This window comes from Cuculus canorus, chromosome Z (genome assembly GCF_017976375.1).
Source record: "Cuculus canorus isolate bCucCan1 chromosome Z, bCucCan1.pri, whole genome shotgun sequence".
In the NCBI taxonomy this organism is placed as follows: Eukaryota; Metazoa; Chordata; class Aves; order Cuculiformes; family Cuculidae; genus Cuculus; species Cuculus canorus.
In genome coordinates, this window is record NC_071441.1 from 47,124,006 (window position 1) to 47,145,165 (window position 21,160).

Below are 21,160 nucleotides of genomic sequence, written 5' to 3' on the forward strand. Positions count from 1 at the left end.
CGTATCTTATCACCCACTCTCTATGTTCATCACAGTTCCTTTGTGTCTTCAGAATCCTCTGATTCTCTTTATCTTATCTCCTTCCTCATTGTGTCCTTTTGGTGAGCTCAGGTCTGTCCTTTGCTCCTGTTGGGGGACTGTCCTTGTTTCAACTAGTAAACAAGCTAAACTCCTGTAACAGTCACATCCTTTCTTACTGTAAGCTGGCCAAGATTTGATTCTTATTATTCTTAATGATTTGTTCCTTCCTTCACCTCCCATTCCCCTCCTCTCCCCTATTACCCTTCCCTTTCCCCTCCTCCCCTCGTATTCACACTGCCTCTCCTCTCCCTCTCCTTTCCCCTCCCTCTCCATTCCTTTCCCTCTCCTTTCACCTCCATCTCCCCTCCCACTTCCCTCCTCCTCCCCTCCCTCCCTCTGAAAGAAGAAATCATTTGTTAAAAGTTATGTTTGAATTAATTAAAATATGGAATTCTGACACAGAGGTTTTTAGCGGGGCGGTGACTGTATCTGGTTGAAGCCAGATAACAAGGACTGCTCCAGTGGACATGGGAAGGACCACCAGCTGTGCCAGAGAAGGCCGGAAGATGGCCTGGGCTCTCTAAGAGCATGTGCAAGAGGGGAGGTGAAGAGTTCAGCGTGAGGAAGACTACATATCTTCATCCCCAAAGACCCCACCAACCATTACCACGAGAAAACGCACAAGCGCTAAAAGGAGGAGACCTGTGATAATGAGTTCCCAGAATTAATCTTACGATGATAAGGAGTCCCAGTGACTAACCTTACTAACCCTACCCACTTCTTGGAGAAGACATGACTACGTGTATTACCCTAATGCATACGTGTAACACAGCACAATAAAGATGTACGGGCTTTGACACACGGTGTGTAAGCCTGGAGGAAAGGCCCCCGGCGCTCCCTGTGCACAGCCCCAAACCTGCACCAAACTCTGCGTTTGGTGTTCCTTCCCTCCTCCCATTCCCCTCCCTTTCCTCTCTCTTTCCCCTCCCTTCCCTGTCCGGTCCCTTTCCTCTCCCTCCTCCCTACTATTTCACTCCTTCTCCTCTCTCCTCCCTTTCCCCTCCCATTCTCCCCCCTTCTCCTCCCTCTCCTTCCCCCTCGCTCTTCTCTCCCTCCCATTCCCCTCCCTCTTCTCGCCTTTTCCTCTCCCGTTCCCGTCCCTCTCTCCTCCCTTTTCCCCTCCCTATCTCCTCCCTCTCCCCTCCCCTCGCTCCTCCCGCTCGCTCCCCGCCCCCGGGCGGTGCTATCTCCGCCATGCTGCCCAACACAGGGTAAGCCGCCCATCTGCCTCCCCTCCCGGCGCCGCCGCTCCCCGCTGGGGCGACTCCGGGGCTCTGTCGGCGCCCTTGGGGCGGGGGGGAACTGAGGAGGGGGGTGCTGGGGGCTCTCGCCTGAATCGGGTAGGGGTTCAGTCTCATGTGTATTAAAAACTTTCTCCCATTCCGAGCTCCTAGTTCTTACCTGGCCATCGATTTTTTTTCCCCTTCTTGTATGGGATCTTAATTTATAGGCGTTTTCTGCCTTTCTTTGGAGCCAGGACTTCTGACAGCTGGGAAGATAAGTTGGTGTTATTTATTCCTACGTGTTGTAAACGGGGTTATTCATTAAATCCCTAATGCTTGTGTAAGCAAGATGTTGAAAGTGTCCCCGGTGGTCCCTGGAAAGGATTGGTCAAGAAAGTCGTGGCTGCCCCATCACTGGGGGTGTTCAAGGTCAGGGTGGATGGAACCTTGGGCAGCCTGATCCAGTGGGAGGTATCCCCTGAAACTAGATGGGCTTCAAGGTCTTTTACAAACCCCCACAGTAGAAGGTTTGGAATTGAATGGGCTCTAAGGTCCCTTCCAAGCCAAACCATTCCATAATTCTATAATTCTATGATGTGGCCTATGAGTTTCTCTGTTTGCAGCTGTGAATGGGGAGAAAGGAACCTATCTTCATTTTTTTTCTAAGATTCCTGAGACCACAGGGCACACAGATGTATTTGACATTCTCTGTCTTGTTACCAGGAATTGACTGCCATGGAAGTAATAAAGAAGCAAACTTCGGTGTGCAGGTCATAAATGATTTTAGATGAGCACGTGCTGTAAAAACTTGTAAACCCATGGGAGTGATAAGTGAATTAAGACATAAATTCTAAGCCTTAAAAGCCGCTTGATGTGCTTGGTAGAGTAAAATGCTCCAAATTCTGTTTTGGCAGCTGTTTTCGGGACACTGAATAAACATTTTAAGAGGTTGGTACATCCACCTTTTTGGATGCTGTCACACCAAGTTACAGAGGATATGTGAAATTTCTTCAGTGACATATGCTTAGAAGTAAAATTAAGGCAGAATCAAGAATGCTTGAAAAGAAAGAAAGGAGTGTGAGAAATACTATTGAGTCAGTTCAGTGTTTCAGAGGGGATGGGATGGAAATGAGGTTTTCCTGTTGGGCTTTACTTATTTTCATGAATGCTATTTCTGTGGTCTGTAGGGACAGAATTGGAGATCGTGGATCTAGAACTGAAGGAAGGGAGCTCCAGAGAGTGAATGCCGTTAGTGGTGATTGTAAATAGAGGAAGAGAGAGGAGGGTTATGTGTGTGCTGGCAGTGCGGCTGTGCTGAGAAAAAAAAATGACTTGACAGTGATGGCCAGTGCCGGAAAGGCTGGAAGGGAAAGCTAGAGAGACTGTAACTGGAGTAAATGTTCTTTGACATTTTGAATAGAATAATAATTTGGGGAAAGGAATTGAAGGCTGGACTCTTCCTGGTTGGATCATTGAGTAATTCGGGTAGGAAGGGACCTTGAAGAAGTCGTCAGTCCAGCTTCTTGCTGGCAGCCAAGTCAGTTGGGAGATTAGATAGGGTTGCTCAGGTCTTTGTCCATTTGGGTCATGGAAACATCTCAGTCCTCTACTCTGTTGCCTGACTGTCATCATGATGAGGACAGCCTGAACCTCTCCACTTTGCACCTTTCTTTTCAGTTTGAAACAGACATTTGTCTCTCATCCTCCTGCACTGCATGACAGTATATGTGCTTGGCTCCATCTCACCAGTCACTGCAGAGGTGATGGGGACTACTGCTTGGTCCCACCAAAGCTGCTTTCCTGACTGAACTGGCCCCCTCATGCAAGTGCTGAGCCCTCAGCCATCTCTGTCTCCCCTCATGGAATTTGCTCCATTTTGTCAACACATACCTTGTAATGAAGGACCCAAAACTCATTGCAGGATGTAAGTGTGGTCTTATGAGTGCCAAATAGAGGCACATAATCCCTTTTCTTGATATTCGGGTTATGGGGTTCTTATATTCCAGGATGCTGCTGGCCTTTGTTTCCAGGCTCACTGTTAGTACATGCTCAGCTTGCCGTCTTCCAGGTCCCCCAAGGCATTTTCAGGACTACTTCCTGGCCAGTCCCCAGCATGTGTCATTGCAGGGCTCTTTCTTCATAGGTTCAGGACTGTGGATTTGTCCTTGAATTTGATGAGGCTCCTGTTCATCTAGCCTGTCTGGGACCCTCTGAATTGCCCTGCCCCAAGCTTATGAACAGTTGTCTTCTCACAGGGCATTCTGTCAACTCCTTCAATTTGTTGATAAAGATGTTAAACAGGTCTGACCCAGGAGTAGGGCGGCACCCCACTGGTTACAGTCTGTGGGCTTAATATGACTTCCTAACCACTGCCCTCTGAGCCTGAACAGTCAACTGCTTTTTCACCTGTTGGGTTTTGCACCCATCCAGACCATAATACCTTAAATTGCGTACAAAATGTTGTGAAAGCTGGTGTTGAAAGCCTTGCTTTCACCCACTCCGCTGCACAGAGGTACTGCTTTTATTTGCAATGTAGCAGCAGAGGCCCCTGCGCTGTTGATATCCTCAAGCCTCAGCTGCTTGTGGACTTTGGTTTTCTTGACACTACCCCGGTGTGAGATAGTTCTTGGTTCGCCTTTGTGGCTTGTTCTTTCTTCTGCTCCCTGTATGATACTTTTGTATGTGGAAGCCAAGCCTCAAAATTCCCTGCATAGCCATGCTGGTCTCATGACCCTGGAGGGTTTTAAACGCCTGCCAGCTTTCCTTGGCTTCATTCTCCTTCAGAGCTGCCTCTTGCTGGACTCCATTTGTCTCTTTCCTGACTAAGATGGAGTCTGCTGACCTTGTACGGAGTGGTTGAAGGTAGAAGCCAGATTCTGCTTTAATTTCACTGAGTTTTACAGTCTGACTATGAATTGCAAAGATGAACTTTCCTCACTGTGCATGTGACTGGAGTCTTTGTAGCAGTTCTTTGTGACTTACAGTGCAGTTTTGAGATTTTTCCTCCTGTGCCTCTTTAGGATGCAGTTTTGCAGAGTCCCCTTTTTTAAATGCTGTCTGCAGGGCTTTGTTGGCTTCCTGGGGCCTGGCAGATGCCTAACTGTGCCGCAGGGGAAGATCTCTCCCCCTCCCTGCCTCATCCTGTGTTTCTGCCTTTGAAAGTAACGCTTACTTTCCTAGACGGTATTTTAGAGAGGGATGCTGTTGAATTGGAGGGGAAGGGGAAAAAAAGACCTTCAGGAACAGTACTAAGTCAAGTCTGGCCTAGATTGAAAGGAAAAATAATGCAAGCATGTGTAACATTTATGATGCGAGTGAGAAGTGAAGTTCCTGTGGCACTTGGTTTGTCTGCTTTCTGTAACTGTGGTTGAAAGCTTGGACATCTTTCCTTTCCACTGAGTTAAAGAAAACGGTGCAAGCTTTATGCAGAACACTGAAATGCACATTCCTTCAAGTGGAAAATCTGTGGCTTTCTTGTCAAACACACTTTAAACTGGAGTTGATCTTTTGCAAAAGATTTTTTTAATTTGTGTAACGCAGACATCTTTCTGACACTCTAAAACTTTGACTGGACCCATTTTGAGGGAAGACCCATTGGATTATATGTAGCTGCTGGGAAGCTGATGAGTTTAATGTGAAGCCTTTATGAGAAATAATTGCCATTTCTGAAAATGATGGGTTTGGCACTTGGATGTGATACCCTGCATTGGCACTGTGGTTCTGGACTTGAACTTTATATCGAGTTGAGGCAGCAGTTGTTTGTCTCTAGAAAGTTGCGACCAGTAAATTACGGAGGGCTGCATAGGTGTGTTGTCTCATTGGAAATCTGCGTTTTGTTTGTACAGCTTTCTCCTTTTCTATTGCTGGAGAGAGTAGCAGCTCTGTTGTGAACAGTATGTTGGATCATTTTACAGAAAGGGAGATATGTAACTGGATGCTCTGTGTAACACTTTTTGCTTTATAGATGTTTGCAGATTTGGAGAGTGGTCTTGCCTCCAGTGATGCTGTACTTTGCTGTACTGTAGCCATTTATTCTGTATTTAGGGGCTGCTTGCTTAATAAAATGATGAGGACATTTGCCTGGTTGGCTAGTTATTTTTGCCCTTAAAGAGTGCTAAGAGCCAATGATTTACAGTTTTGCCTTGTTCTCCCTCTTCTTTACCCTCTGCTTCCCCCTCCACCTTTAGGAAACTAGCAGGATGCACACTCTTCATCACTGGTGCAAGCCGGGGCATTGGCAAGGCCATTGCTTTGAAAGCTGCCAAGGATGGTGCAAATATTGTAATAGCTGCCAAGACAGCTGAGACCCATCCTACTCTCCCAGGAACTATCTACACTGCTGCAGCAGAAAGTAAGTTGTAATAAATGAGGGTGGGCTTCAGGTGCTGGGCTGGGTGTGCACACTGGCCTGATTGTCATCCCTGCTTAGGAAACTGTGTCAACTCTCTTACCTCCAATTCACCGTTAATAAAATAATCTTAATGCTTTTCTTGTCTCCCAGGAATGCTAAGGAGTATCAAAATATTACTGTAATGATGATCTGTGTGTGTAGGTGTGAAAATGCTACGTTAATTGAGATATATGTGTGTACTGTACACACTCTCATTTTTAAGATTTGGTTTTGGCTTCCCTCTTGTTTACACAGCATGTGAAAAGGTTACAATTTAAGAGGGTGATTTTCAGTGCCTTCTTGAAGCATGTAATTAAATGAAAGATTCTCAGCAGGTTCATGCTACTTGTTCCATCTGAGAGCAAATTTTTAAATGTTTGGTTTTTCCATTGTGCAGTTGAAGCAGCTGGAGGAAAGGCTTTGCCGTGCGTCGTTAATGTGAGGGAAGAACAGCAAATTATTAATGCTGTGGAGAAAGCTGTGAAGACTTTTGGAGGTATGCTAAGGTTTGGAGGAGATGTTAAGAGGCAGATTGTTCAAACAAAAAGAGAAATGAGCAGCCTGCCTTACTTGTGCTTTTTGTCTTTAAATGCTAATGTGAAATGGCTTGTTTTAAAACCAGGGATCGATATCTTGGTGAACAATGCAAGTGCCATCTCTTTGACTGGCACTTTGGAAACAGAAACGAAGAAGGTCAATCTTATGATGGAAGTCAATGTACGAGGAACCTACCTTACGTAAGTGCTGGGAGAGGGAAGTGAAGTAATCGTAACAAAATGTGTGATGTTGTCTCAGTGTTTCTGAGAACTTGTGCAGCTGCCTTGCTGTCCTAGAGTTGGGGTGCAGGTATTTTACATGTGCTCACTGGAAATTGCTCGTTCTATTGGCCAACTGATTTGAAGTTAATTATTTGCAAGAATTAATTGCTAGTTGGAGTAAACAGGACCCTTATCACTATTGTTATTAAGTGTTCACAAGTCCCTCCATAGACCTAGGAGGCAGAACATATTTATTTCAAACAGAGCTCTATCTTGGCTTTGCTAAATCCTGTCTGCTCCTTCATTTCAAGAAAAGTTACTAACGCTTTGCGTACATCAAGTGCAACCTTGTGTTTGTCAGCTTCCTTCTGATAAGACCTTATGTGACTTTAGAGACATTATGTAACTTAGTTACAAGAGAAATGTTAAAAGTGTAATTTAATGATCTGAAACATTCTCTGTCAACATTCAGATTATAATTTTATTGTATATTGTAATTACCATGTCAAAATTTCCCATGGCAGGGGACTTGGAACTAGATGACCTTTAAGGTCCCTTCCAAACCAAACTATTCTATGATTATGTGATTCTATGATTTTATTTCTAAATTCCTGTGGTCCTTATTTTCCACATTTTTTAGAAATCAATTCAGTAGGTGGGATCATCTTTAGATTTACAGGACATCTTTTAAAGTTGCTCTGTTTTAAAATGAAAACTTTTACTAGGTTGTGTTTCAAAAAAAGGTTCTTAGGATGATGCAGATTTTCTGCATGCAGTTGTTGTGATCAAGACCTTTTGTATCAAAAGTTTATCTGGAATAGTGTCTGTCAGTCTTCTTTGTGCAGAGGAATCTTATTATCAGATATTATGATATATTCTTTCATGTTCCTTTGCTAACAATCAGTGAAGGGATTTGCCACTAAGCCAGTGTAAAGACACACATGAAGAGCAGCTTTCTGAATTACAAACACAATTGCACAGGATGTAGATAGCATGGAGTGAGATGAAAGATGGAAGAAGAAAGACTCTGCTTACAAAGTATTTTTCCTGTGCTTTCAACCTGTGATGTCTTCTTTTGCAAAGGCACTCAGAAAGAAAAACTGGTTTTGGAGCTTGGCATTCCAGAAAAAAGTCTGTGGATCTCTCTTGCTAAATCTCTGAACAGGTTCTGTTGTATTGCCAGTGGCAAGCTCCGTTTACCTCACCGCCTATCAGCAACAATCACTTTCTTGATAGTGTTTCTAGCTATTCCAAATTAATGGAGAATTCTTAATGTCATCTTCTGTTTGGGTGCTAATCTGCCTTAAAAAGATTAAAAAAGAGGTTCTGTGTTGCTGCAAATGGAAAAGTGTATGAAGGATTAATTCCTTTCAAGGAAAGTTAATATTCTGTTTGTGGTTGCTTTTATAGCTGTCAATTGGGAAGACCTAATCAAGCATTCCAGGCTTTTCTTCCCCTTGCTTTGTATGTTGCTTCTATGCATAGTTTGTAGAGATCTATTTCCAATTTAATGTCAGGAAACTCAGATATTAAAAAACAGTGTGGATTTTTTTGTCTGTGTGGAGAAGGTAGGAAGAATACCCCATCTTATGGAGTACACCTCTTGATATATTCTTGGTTCCTGTGCATTCAGAAATTGAGACATTTTTTGTGAACCTTGCACACAGAGTTGAGTCCCCAGGACATTTAAGCAGATATTAAAAGATTTACTTCACTACTTTAATGACTTTGCAGCTGAAGGTGTCCCTACTGTGGCTGACAATATGCGTGGGTGCTGTTGAAACATGCAAGTAGTAGGTAAATAGCATAGTCCATTGCAGTGCTGTTCCCCCAGCGAAGCTCTATTAAAAATTCCCATGCAGAGTTCAAATGCAAACATGCACCCTAGTGCTAGTAGTGAAGTCACATGACAGTCCCTGTTGAGTAAAAGCTATGATTTAGATATACCTGTAAATTCTAAGTTGAAGGAAATAGTGACTTTTCCAGTCAGCAGAGAATATGTTTTCAGCTTTGCTTGGAGTATTTGTAATAGCCTTCCACTATACAGTATTATTTATTTAACATTGTTTTAAGGAAGGAATAGGTGTGTGATCAGAAGTGAATATATTTATGACGTAATGCTCAGTTAATTTCGCTTGTTGCCTCATAGTATTTTGTTGCCCCTACAGAAATATTGCAAGGAGATTATGGTTTCTGAGCATCTGGAAAATCAGCTTTAGTATGTGCTGTTGCATTCTTTGGAGAATGCGGTGCAGTTAACGGGAATGAATGCTAGACCCAAGATAAGCGAGCTAGAGCAGATATTTTTTTGTTGTTCTTTATATCAGTTTAATAATGAATAGGACAAGGTCTCGGTTTAGTGTGGAACTTACATAAAACTGAAAATATTGGTCTGCTAGTATGGTTTTTCCCTGTAGTTATAGGTGTTCCATGAAATAAGTGACTGATTTGTCTGAATCTATCTTCCAGGTCTAAAACATGCCTTCCCCACTTGAGGAAAAGTAGTAATCCCCATATCCTGAACCTCAGCCCACCTATGAATCTGAATCCTATGTGGTTCAAAAATCATTGCGGTGAGTAGCCGTGAGTGGCATTGAGAACCACATAAACAGCTGGTGAAATGTGCAGGATTGCCAGCCCAGGCTGCTAGATCTTGTGTCTTTAGCACTATATACAGACTGGGTCTGACAGTTTCCCAGGGCGTTTTGTACCTCTGAAATGTCCTTTACATTTTTAAGGTAAGAGTCTGTGCTATTTCATGGGAATTCTTAAGACTAAAAAATATTTTCTGTTCCATATAAATAATGAAACCCAAAATCTCTTTTCTTATTTGATTGAATAAAGTTCAATGTTGTCTTTTAAAATGGAAATTAATTTTGTGATGGGAAGGGGACCCCATTTTGTCTTGAGGTAATGCTGCTCATTTTAAAACTGTAGAAAAGCCTTTCAGTTTCAGACACTTGTAAAGTTAAAATCCAGCAAGTCCTGGTTCTTTCCCCATAAAGGTTTCCCTTCTCCAAATGGATAGATGACAAGGATTTAGAATTTCTTTTTTTTTTTAAAACACTTTCTGTTTCCTATAGAATACTAGTTTGGTTATTAGTTGCTACTGTGCCTTAGGCCTCCTGAAAAATCTGAGCGCTGTTGTCAGCGTGCTGTGTATGAAAAGCACAACAAACCCACCATACAGCTAGACCTCAGTTGTCACTTTTGTCAAAACATACATAGCTCTCGTTTTATTTGTAGTGAAAAGATGGCAGACTAGACTTTGTATCTACCGGGGGGGGTGGGGTGGGTGTGGAGAAGAAAGAGATTTTGACTCTGAAGATACTGTTTTGTCCCCAGGAACTTGGTTTTCCTTATGAACAAATAATTTGGTTATTCTTTCCTTCATAATTAAAACTATGTTGATAGAGTGTAAATTTTTCACTTTTTTATATTTGTCTTAGCTTATACCATTTCTAAATATGGCATGTCCATGTGTGTCTTGGGAATGGCAGAAGAATTCAGAGGAGAAGTTGCTGTCAATGCTTTGTGGCCTAAAACAGGTGATTTTTTTTTTTTTAAATGCTACTAAAATCGTGACATGCAGTATTTTGTTTTCTACAGCTTCTTTTTATTTGACTTTGATTATACCTTGAAGTTCTTCTGGAGTTGATTCAGGAAACCAGCAGTTGTTTTGCATTTTCTTTGTTCATGCTGCACAGATGGTGGTTTACTCCCTAGACCATGGACAATCAGACCCAAATTCACCTTCAGCTTGTTTGCAATCCATTCAGCCCTATGAGGTGGCTGAAGCACCTGTGTGGGTGCTTTGTCTGTGCTCTTTCACATGTACCCAGAGTTTTGGTTTGCACAGAATCACTGAAGTATTATCCTAGAATCTCTAGATTGGAAAACATCTTTGAGATCCTCAAGTCCAACCATACTCGTCCACTGCTAAATCATATCCCTAAGGACTTCATCTACCTGTCTTTTAAACACCTCCAGGGGTGGTGACTCAATCACCTCTCTGGGCAGCTTGTTCCAGTGCTTGATAACCCTTACAGTGAAGAAGTTTTTCCTAATACCCAGTCTGAATCTCCCCTGGCGCAACTTGAGGCCATTCCTTCTTGTCCTATCACCTGTCACTTCAGCAAAGAGACCAACACCCACCGCTCTACAACCTCCTTTCTGGTAGTTGCAGACAGGGATAAGGCTTCCCCTCAGCCTCCTCCGGGCTAAACAACCCCAGTTCCCTCAGCTGCTCTTCATGTGACTTGTTCTCCAGACCCTTCCCCAGCTTTGTTGCTCTTCTCTGGATGCTCTCAAGGACCTCAATGTCTTCTTTGCAGTGAGGGGCCCAAAACGGAACATGGTATTCAAGCTGCAGCCTCACCAATGCTGAGTATAGGGGCACAATCCCTTCCCTGGTCCTGCTGACCATGCTGTTTCTGGTACAAGCCAAGATGCCATTGGCCTTCTTGGCCACCTGGGAGCACTGCTGGCTCACGTTTAGTCAGCTGTCAACCAACACTTGCAGGTCCTTCTCTGCCAGGCAGCTTTCCAGCCACCCTTCCTCAAGCCTGTAGCACTGCACAAGGTTATTGTGTCCCAACACATCATGCTTTCATTAGCAGGTATCCAACATCTCTGTATGTAGTAAAATTTAGAATTTCTTGCTATTTAAATTGCTGGAGCGTAGGTGGAACTGACAAGATATATACCTCTGTAAATGTAGAAATAATTGAAGAAATCCCTTTTTCTAGAAGTTTCGGCACAGTGGGCTAGCAAGTGGTTGTTCACAGAACCATCTGCTTCCAAGTCACAGGAAATTAAAGAGCTCTGTGTAAGAAAAACAACTCAATGCTACCACATTGTGTTAACTTCCATTTGTTGTCTATGGGTCAGTGAGGATCAGGGATGCAGTTCAACGTTTAGTTTGCCAAAGAGGCCAATCTCTTCACCTCAAAGACATCCGTGTGTAGAAATGATACTGATGTTAAAAGCTGTAAGGGCAGAGGGTAATCCTGCCCTTCAATGGTGTGAGCCCAGCCATTGTGTCATGAAGGTTTATAACAGCAGTTTATTTACTTAACTATTGGAGGGAAGCAAGAAGGAAAAGGAAATAAAAGATCCTTTTCTGAGGCCAGTGCTCCAGTGTAAGAAGTGTTTGTACACTCTGACACTTTTCAACATTTTCCTGTTGCAGGCACCATTCAATTTCTGGTGCGGAAGCTCTCTGATTTGCTTCCTCTGAAGTGAGGAATACAAGCAAAGCTTAATTATTTTTTGGACAAAATCATTTGAGTGTCTTTGCTTAAATATTCCAGATGGAAGTCATTTTAACACTTGGGTCAGTATATGTGACAGACCTGGTGTGTTTCCTTTGGTCTGGATGCTTGCATCCTAAATGTTCCCACTAAACGGATGCCTTATAATTCTGCTCACATTATGAGTTTTACCAATAGAAATATATTGATAAGGGATTAACTTTTTGAATGATAATTGTATAATTTCTGATAATTGTATCATCACAAAACCTGTACTGTCTGTTTGAAGAGGATAAGCTCTTCACTTTCGATGTATTGAAGGCAACTGCATGTGTTCAAAGGTCTGGATCACCTTTCTGGCAGTGGAGCAAAATCTCACCTATCAGATTTGGGATTTCTGTTGTACTTTTTTTTTTTTTTTTTCTGAAGGAGTTAGAAGAAACATGCATTTGTTTCCACATACTTGCTTTCTGAAATCTCAGAAAACTTTTAAAGGAAATTTCCCAGGATCTATCTTCGTCATCTGGAATAAAGCCATGACCCTTGGTTCTTTTAGCTCCCCAGACCTCATGCCCATCCCGCCTGACTTGTCCCTTAAAACACCACTGCTAACTGGGTTTTATATCTCCACAGAATCCTGTATGTTGGAGTAATTTGGTTTTCCATTAGCAGAGGTGATCTTTACCATCTTTGGGTTTTGGTCACTCTCTTTATTTTTACATTCAATGTAAATTGTATGTGAGAGCTAGGGACAGTGAAGGAATTAATCTAAAGTATCTCATTCAGAGTGACATGATATCAAGCTGCAGAGAACATTACTAAATTGACTTATTTTCTCACGTAAAAGGTATTACAAGATTAGCTGTGTCTTGTAAATGCACGTATTTATACACTACATAGGCAGATTACATGCATCCGCCACAGCTTTCTGATTGTTCAACACCTTCTCTCTATTCTTCTGGATACGCTGCAGAAAACATCCACTATTGTTGTGGAAATGAGTTGGTAGTTTTACAGGTGCGAACGAACGTACTATTGAAAGCTAAAGAAATCTTCCTGTAGAGACCAGCTGGTTATACCAGGTCTTTATTTTGCACAATGTAGGTGTTTCCCCCCGCTCCCCTCCTCCTCCAGTAATTTGGCCTCCTGTTTTTCATGGCAAAGGAAAATAGAACTGAGGAGAATTTGTGCAGCTGCTCACCATGAGAAATTTTCCAGAGGGATGGTTAATTCCACAGGCAGAAGTCGTATTAAGTGTTATGTTGCACAGTTGAATACGTTATTTCATATGCTGTAGCATTCCAAATGTCAGTTCTAGTGCCAGTGTCCCAGATATGATCTGGTATTAAACGTCGTCTATGATTTTATTAATTAAGCTTCTGCAAAACCTGACATTCTTATTGGGGGAAACCCAAACAAAAATCTTATGCCTTAGAGTGCCACTGTGCCCTTGGTAACATATTTGAACCTGTTAAAATAAATAAGAGGATAACACTGCAGAAGCTGGCAGTTATCATGTGCAGGTAATATCTTTCCCTTTCAGGAACCTGCAGAACATGAGGCCTGGCAGTTGCAGGAAGATTCAGTTTACAAAATGACAACTGTATATTCTAGTAAATGCTTTTAAAAATAAAGATTTCTCTTTGCAAGGTGCTGCAAAGTAATTAAAAAAGTAATTAAGCTAAAATAAGAGGTATGCAGACAGAGCTTTGTGTTTGCTCATTCGGTTTAAGGCTTAGAAATGTTAGATGAGCTCTCAAAGTCTTGTATAAACAGTCAGTGATGCTTCCATGAATACTGATGTGCCCTCAGTTGTAAAAGAGGATAATTATGTGTGAATTCCCCAGTACAAAAATTGTTCCTTCGAAAGGTTTATCTCCCAAAAGCAAGAAAGTTAACTACTTTCCTGTGGTCACCAGAGAGACAGTGTTACAGACTTCCATGGTATGTAAAATAAAGTCACAGAGTTCTTAATTAAAAAATGAGCTATAATCTCTTAAAAATGTGATTAACCTCAGTGCTAGTGTGGATGCCAGTATCTGTTGATTAATCTGACTCTTTAAACGTGAAAATATACTGGTAATAAGGTGCCATTTATTTAAAAGTGCAAGAGGAAACCTACCAGAAGGGCAGGGGGGAATCCCATCTCTAAGAATGTGTACAAATGATAGAGGTATTCTGGAACAGAACTGGAAGACACTTCATGTGCATTAGAGAATAAACAACCACACTTTATATGAAATAGGTGGAACAATGTGAGAAGGTTTAAAGGTTTAAAACCTTTTTCTTTCAGTCTGTGCACATAGGTTTAGTCTGCTCAGAATAATAGTAGTTGATGGTAACACAAAAGTGGCAGAAGCGTGGGCCAGGAGGATTAAACAGGTTAATCAGTCCTCAGAGTAGTGGGATGTCTTCAGTTAGAGAGAACCTGGTAAATTTCATTGATATAAAAGTGATAGAATTGATAGAAATATGCCCTGGTAGCTATTTGACAAAAAAAAAAATGTAAAATTTTGCAGGACAGATCACATTTCAGAGGACCAAAGAACGGCAGCTTTATTTTCTATCCTTCAAAATGAGAAAAAGACCTACGGAGACTCATGTGTATCTGCAGTATATCTATTAGCTACTTCTTATTTAGGTTCATTTATAGCAGTTCAGTTGATTTAAAAAAATAAAAAAGCCAAGGGTGGTCAGAGGTAAACGAAACCTCAGGGCTAATCCTCCCTACAGAAGAGTAAACAAAGGGAGTCACTAGCGCCGCCGTCTACTCACTTCCCTAGAGAACACTTTGACAGGATCTCCCTGGTCAGTATGGAAGACTGCTGTCCTTTTTCACAGTTCCTACTTTGGATGGTGGTGATCCAGCTCAGATACGTGTGTACTGCATAGTGCCCATTTTTTGTTTTTTTTAAGGGACATTTCTGTATCAAAGCTGCTGTTGCTTTGTGTGGAATGGAAACACTGAAAGGAGGGCAGAAGTGATTTAAAAGTTCATCCTTCTGCCTCCAGGATCTGCCAGCTCCAAGTGTAGGAAAGGATTTATAAATCTGTCCTAAAACTTAGAATCGGAGTGTTGAGTCTTAAACAGCAGATAGGGGAAAAGTCATGAAGCAGAAGAGGAGAAAACAGTAATATGGAAAATGCCAAACAGCTTCTTTGAGGAACAAGGTGAAACAAAATTGAAATAGATACCTCAGCCTGGAAGAGAAGATTACAGATTTAGACTGGAACATGCCACAATAGTCGTGGCTCCCTTGGAGGAAGCATAAAGAAGACTAATGGAAAGGTGCAGAAGTTAGTAGAACTTGTTAATAAAACAGCCAGAACCTAGGAGATCTGAATTTGATTCTTAGTTCTAACACAGCCTTTGAACAAGTTATTTGAGATTTCTTTATTTGGTTTCTTGTTAACTTAGGAGAGGCACTTTAGTATCTCATGGCAGTTATTACAAGGCTAAAATTAAGCATCACAATTTTCAGTGTGATAATCACCAAAGAAAATACCTCTTAATTACTGAAATGTCATACATTGAGTTTGAGAAAAATAGTTGTCCGGTTAGTTTTTCTTGTCCTGAATAATCTGGGGGAAAACTCTGGCAGGGCATGAAGGATGGAGGCCACTAATAAAGGGACAGAGGGATGTGAATGCCATAAAATTCCACTATTATTCCCATTATTCCACTATTTGGTTCCTTTCCTAGTTTTCTTTTTCTCACTGGTGCTTGTAGAGAATTATTTGTTGGTTAGTAGTGTTCCATAGCTTTATCTTCTTACAATTTCCTTTTGTGTGAAAGAAAAACAAGGTTTGTATACTTGACAGAGAAATGGGAATTTTTTGTTGTCAGTGTTAAAACTTTGTTTTCTTACTCTTGAAACTTTTTAGCCATACATACTGCTGCTATGGATATGCTGGGAGGATCTGGAATAGAAAAGCAGTGCAGAAAAACAGACATCCTTGCAGATGCTGCATATTGCATTTTAACAAAACCAAAAAGTTTCACTGGAAACTTCATTATTGATGAAGATCTGCTGAGAGAAGAAGGAGTTAAAGACTTTGATGTCTATGCAATTGCACCAGGTAAAAGAGATCTTTAAGATGAGAAGTAAGTTCTGGATAGAGGGCAGGTCATGTGGAGAATATTAATATAGTTTTGGTTTTAGGGGCTCTTAAATTATTCTGTAAAAAGTTTCTTTGCCTCAGCTCTTAGAACATGCCTTCCTAGAAAGCACACGAGTCCAAAGAGATTCTAATCATTGACTGCCTATTAAATTAAGAAAATATTTTAATGAAAAGTACCTGTACTGTAGATGCATGTATCACTGTTTATCAGCTAGTGTTATAGATTTTTTTCCCCACTTCTTCAAATGGTTTTCATTGCAACTTTAGAAGTCGTCTAGGTCAGATTTTAAATGAACCAAACTCTAAATGTGTTATTTCTTGCTATGTCTTTCCTTCAAATTGTAGTTTATTTACTCACAACTTGGCTGTAGTTTCATATTAAATGCATTCCTGCTTGTGCTATCCAACTTTACTTGGACTTATTATATTTTCCGTCCTTTTAGGTCACCCCCTGATGCCTGACTTCTTTTTGGACGTTGAAACTCACACAACAGCCACAAAACAAGAAAGACATGGTAAGGAAATTGCAGTGTGTACCAGCTGATAATTTCTGGCAATAATGAATACCTTCTCTATTTTAATTTTTATTTTCTTTTTTCTTTTCTCCCGAGAGCTTGGAGTCCACTCAAGCTATTTGGCAGAACCACTTTTCTCATTTGGAAAGTGTGATTTATGAAAGTGTCTCTATGCATAAAGCTAGGGAAAGAATGTTACCTTCTGCAGGACTTCTGTGGTGCTAAGTCAGTGCCTTATTTTGAAGAATCCTTATTTAATCATCTAAATTGTGATAGTGTGAAGATCAAACATAAATATTAATGGAAATATAAATGAAATAGCAAACAGCACACCTTGCAGGAGTGTCTCAGTTGCCTTGCTAGATTTATAGAAAAGAACACTATGTAGAGCCTCCATTGCTTTTCAGATGAAACTTGCATAATTTATGAAATTTAAGTCTTTCAGATGAAATGGAGAAGCCTTTTTTTTAGAAAAGCATGTTTTGCTTTGTCAGAATTGTAGTGTGTCAAGTTGGAGGGTAACTATAAATGTTGAACAGGTTTCATAAGTGTGAATTGATGAAAATATCCACGTTCTTAGGAAGAGAGGGGTATTGTGAGGTGACAGTGTTGTGTATCAAAGACACTGATTTGTTTTCCGTGAGTGCTGTAAGAAATGTATGGATTGCATTGGGAAACGATCTACTGTGTACACAATTGTCATGGACTATGAACAGTCAGAATTAGAATTTTGCTGTGGTTTTACTTTCACTTTTCTTTTGAGATGTTAAGTGAAATATATTGCTGAACTGCCTTTAGTGCTCTACACCTGCTCAGATTCCCAGGTGCTAAAACCATCCTTTATCAGTAGTAATACTGGAAGGGGAAAACATTAATTATCCCTATTTTGAAGCATAAATCTTTTCAAAGACAGTTCTCTACACACGTTTCTCCATGCAGTTTTAATGCATTTTGCCTTTGAAAGAGAAAAGTAAATCTCTTCCTCATAGGTGCTTCCCAAGCATTCGAAGAGGAGAAGTTAAGTGGATCCCAGCACAAAGCTAAGGTTGACACAGCCAGTGCTGCAGCTCAGCCCTCGGGTCCTGTTGCAGAAACATTCAGAGTTATTCAGGGGACCATGAGTGAAGAGTATGTGAGAAGTACCCAAGGTGTCTTTCAGTTTGAATTATCTGGTAAGACCATCTCTTTTAAAACCTTGATGCGCTCGTGCTTCTAGCAAACAGTACTCAGCATTTTCAAATAGAAGCACTCGCCTTCTCAAGCTGATCCTGGAACAGACCACCGTTTTGTTCTGTTCTGCAACATGCTGCTTGGAACCAGCTTTGGGAGTCACAGGGATCTGCTGCCACTCTGAGCGCGTGCAGGCTGGCTTTGTTACTGCGCTGGCCCTGCACGCAGTGTAAGCATGGCAGTAGACAGGAGTGCTCGCAGGGACGTGTTGGAAGCTCCAGCTGCCGACATGTCAGCAGTGTGCTGCCCTTGGGCTCTTCTGCCACTGTCTCCGGTATATAGTTCTATGGGGCAGCTGTCAGAGGTTGGCTTTGCCTGTGTGCAGAACAGTATCATGAACTGCTCCAAATGGCCATGGCAGAGGCTGTCTACCAGGGAGGAATAGGGAAGAGCACAGTGCTCTTTGCTGCCCTGTCACCTCTTTGCCCTCTCTACACAGGTGATGAAGGAGGCACTTGGTATATTGACCTGAAAACCAAGGGTGGGAGCGCTGGTTTCGGCAAGCCTCCTGTGGCGGCAGATGTGGTTATGAGCATGTCGAGTGCCCACTTTGTGGAAATGTTCACAGGTGAGTGACGAGGGCATTGGCCAAGGTAGATGCAGGCACTGGTGTCCAGAAAACCTTCTGCTGGTGGGCAAGTAGTCAGCCTCCTGACTTTGTGATCCGGGGATGGAGGAGCTTTCTGCTTTCTGTGACCCAAGTGAAAGCATAGGATAGAACTCCTGGGATTTTTCTGAACTCCCCTGTTGTGTGACTAGAAGCGCACAAAAGCTTGTGCTGCCTTTATTAACCAGCTATGAAAATTTTAGCAGTGAGCGTGGCTTCAGAAAGAATCTGGTCAGTCTGTTGGACTTCTGCACATCTTGAATCTGTGTTTCCTAAATGTGCACTGCTTTGACAGGAGAACTCAGTAGCAATATAACTCCTAGATATTGCTGCAGTGGTATTACATTTTACTGTGCAAAGGCTTTCTCCAGTTCCTTTTTGTTTTCTGATGGTTCTGTTTCTTCTTTCTAGGTAAACTAAAGCCAACTCTGGCCTTCATGTCAGGAAAGTTAAGAATTAAAGGTAACATGACACTAGCAATAAAGCTGGAGAAGATGCTGACACAGCTCAACTCTAAACTGTAAGGGGAAACCCTTAGTAGCAGAACAGTGGCCTTTCACATATAACTGCAATGCTGTTTTAAAATACATTCGTCGTTTTTCTCTGATGCAATATAATTATTATGGATACAATGTGAGATTTTTAGAGAAGAAATAACTCCATCTGATTAAGACAAGAAGGTATTTGTCTGTGATTAAATGAATTCATTCTCAATAACACATGTATTGGATTGCGTGTGCTTTCTTTACTGCTGCTCCAGTAGGTCAGTGCAGGACTCCTGAAGTGATTTTTCCCCACGTAGTTGTCTCATAAAAAGTGTAGAGGGAGCTAATGTCACCCTGCAGATCTGCCTGTGTCATAGAAGTGCCATGCAGAGTTTCCTGAGCTGGCTTAGGCATGGAAGAAACACGGTCAGTTCAGTGGGGCCCTCGTTACCCCTGATAAATGAATGTCCAATTAATTGGTTTTCACTTTCCTGTATTTATAATCTACACTGGTTCTTATTACCTCTGTATTGCACGGAGTTAGGCTGCACAGACGTACTGCATGATATGCAGTAGTAAAACTGTTAGGGTAAAAATGTTTCGTTCAGTAGGATCTGCTCTGTCCTTCTGGAATAACATTCTTATCAACCGACTGCCCTTGAGTGTCTCCCTCTGATTCACAGTTCAGCTGAGTATTTGTCCTGAAGACCTCTAACCTGCAGCACTGCCCGTGATGCCTCACTTAACTATGCAGCCAACTCAGATATTCTGTTACACTGGGAGGATTAGTATCAAGGTCAGTTATTTTTTCCTCAGACACAGTTGGCTTAATTGCTGGCATCCTCTGATTATTACTGTGCAATGAAAACATGGAATAGTAAAAATCCTGAGTTAGGATAAGTACAGCTGAAATACAGAATTCTGACAGACATCATTTGCTAGTTACAGATCACATCTTCCACTGCAAGATACTTCCCTCTCAATTATAATAAATTTTTAAATCCTTAAAAGGGACTGCAGTAATTCTGTTGCAGTGGAAACATCTTTCTACATATCCTATACACTTAAGTCTGCATCTGACAAAAGAAATAGATAATTGAGAGAAATGAAATTTCAGAGCTGTGTATGAAAGCTTTCAGAAACTGATAGAAGACTGAAGAACTGTAAAACAGAAACTGCAGCAAACCTCAGTACAGCTTATGCTATCATTCCGGCAATTTTCTGCTTAATGGCATGAACAAAGAATATATGGTATGGTGTGGTGTGGTGTGCTGTGCTATGCTGTGCTGTGGTGTCATGTGGTGTTCAGTGTGGTGTGGTATGTAAAGACCTTCATGCTCACAAGTAAAATGCACAAGCCTGACACGAAACAGTTCCCCTCACCCAATGAGACTGTGTATCAGTAGTACAACTTTGCAAAGAATTTTCTCTTTTCTAGGGAATTTTAAAATCAGTGTCTCTATTTAAAGTTTACTGCTCTGATTTCCCTGTTTTAAGCATGTCTGCAGTGTTTACAGGCAAGATCCTTTTTCTCATATCCCTATATGTAATTCAGTCATGCTGTGCAAATCAAGATAGGATTTATAAAACCTTTGAACCTCAGCACCAGTCTGAAGAAAGGAAGCACGTGTACTGAAAGATTCAAACTATTTAATTATTTTTTTCTTTGTCGAATACCCTCTCCATATTTCAGAGGATGCCACAATGGGACTATAGGATGCTTTGTTGCCAGTGATTTACTTTAGAAAACCAGGAGGAGGGAGTGGTACGAGATTTGCCCACATGGTGGTGTGTGTGAGTAGCAAGGATGAGGTGGTCTCTGAAATATTCCCAGGAGCTGGACACTCGCAGATAAACCCCGCTGCAATTTGTGCAGGTTTCCCCATTGACTTCGTCTCGCATTCAGTGAAAATAAACACCATATCGGATTTCTCTGTATATATTCTGAACAGCACAGATATAAAAACTTCATGCTTAGAAAGTAGTCACTTCAAGCACTGTATCAGACTGAAAGGATTTTTATCTATGACAGGAAGATGAAAGATCACTTGAATTAAAAAAAAAAAGAAAAAGATAAATTAAAGAGGATGGTGCAACAGGAACAGAGTGCACAGCCTGATTTCATTAGGAACTGGCTTAGTGATGCAGCACATGATCACAGAAAGATGCCCCATGGACCTTACTTTCATGTGCACAGCTGCAAACAGAACATGTTCCCATAACAAAAGGAAATGTTCCCACAACAGCTAGTGTAAGGAGGACAGCATAGTGGCAGAGAACTAATCTGAAGATATCCTCCTTGATTTCTTAATGAAAACAGGAAGTGGATCTTGCAAATAGCTCGCTAGGCATGAAAATCTGAAAAATCTGTAACAGGCAGAGAAAGCCACTCTGGAGCCGTAGCATCCTGCAAAAATATTAGTTGTTAAAACCCATCAAAAAAAAGATGTGAAAGATATTTGAAACAGCTTGAAAATTAGGTGAGGCCCATCAGATC

The 21,160-nt window shown here is 41.5% G+C and overlaps 1 protein-coding gene across 1 annotated transcript; it reads left to right on the forward strand.

Annotated features, from left to right (window-relative positions):
• Positions 1-1,136: 1,136 nt before the first annotated feature.
• Positions 1,137-18,878, forward strand: HSDL2 (hydroxysteroid dehydrogenase like 2). The gene is made up of 11 exons (XM_054054854.1): positions 1,137-1,292; positions 5,492-5,655; positions 6,092-6,190; positions 6,317-6,431; positions 8,922-9,025; positions 9,902-10,000; positions 15,590-15,784; positions 16,270-16,341; positions 17,331-17,513; positions 18,011-18,139; positions 18,590-18,878. The coding sequence occupies exons 1-11, from the start codon at positions 1,276-1,278 to the stop codon at positions 18,700-18,702; spliced, it is 1,290 nt and encodes a 429-aa protein (XP_053910829.1). The 5' UTR covers positions 1,137-1,275; the 3' UTR covers positions 18,703-18,878.
• Positions 18,879-21,160: the final 2,282 nt, after the last annotated feature.

What these genes read in the sequence shown, in the direction of transcription:
- HSDL2 (XM_054054854.1), top strand. An exon ending in CTACACTGCTGCAGCAGAAA is followed by an intron (nt 5,656 to 6,091) that starts GTAAGTTGTAAT and finishes TCCATTGTGCAG; the next exon opens with TTGAAGCAGCTGGAGGAAAG. An exon ending in CTTTGTGGAAATGTTCACAG is followed by an intron (nt 18,140 to 18,589) that starts GTGAGTGACGAG and finishes TCTTCTTTCTAG; the next exon opens with GTAAACTAAAGCCAACTCTG.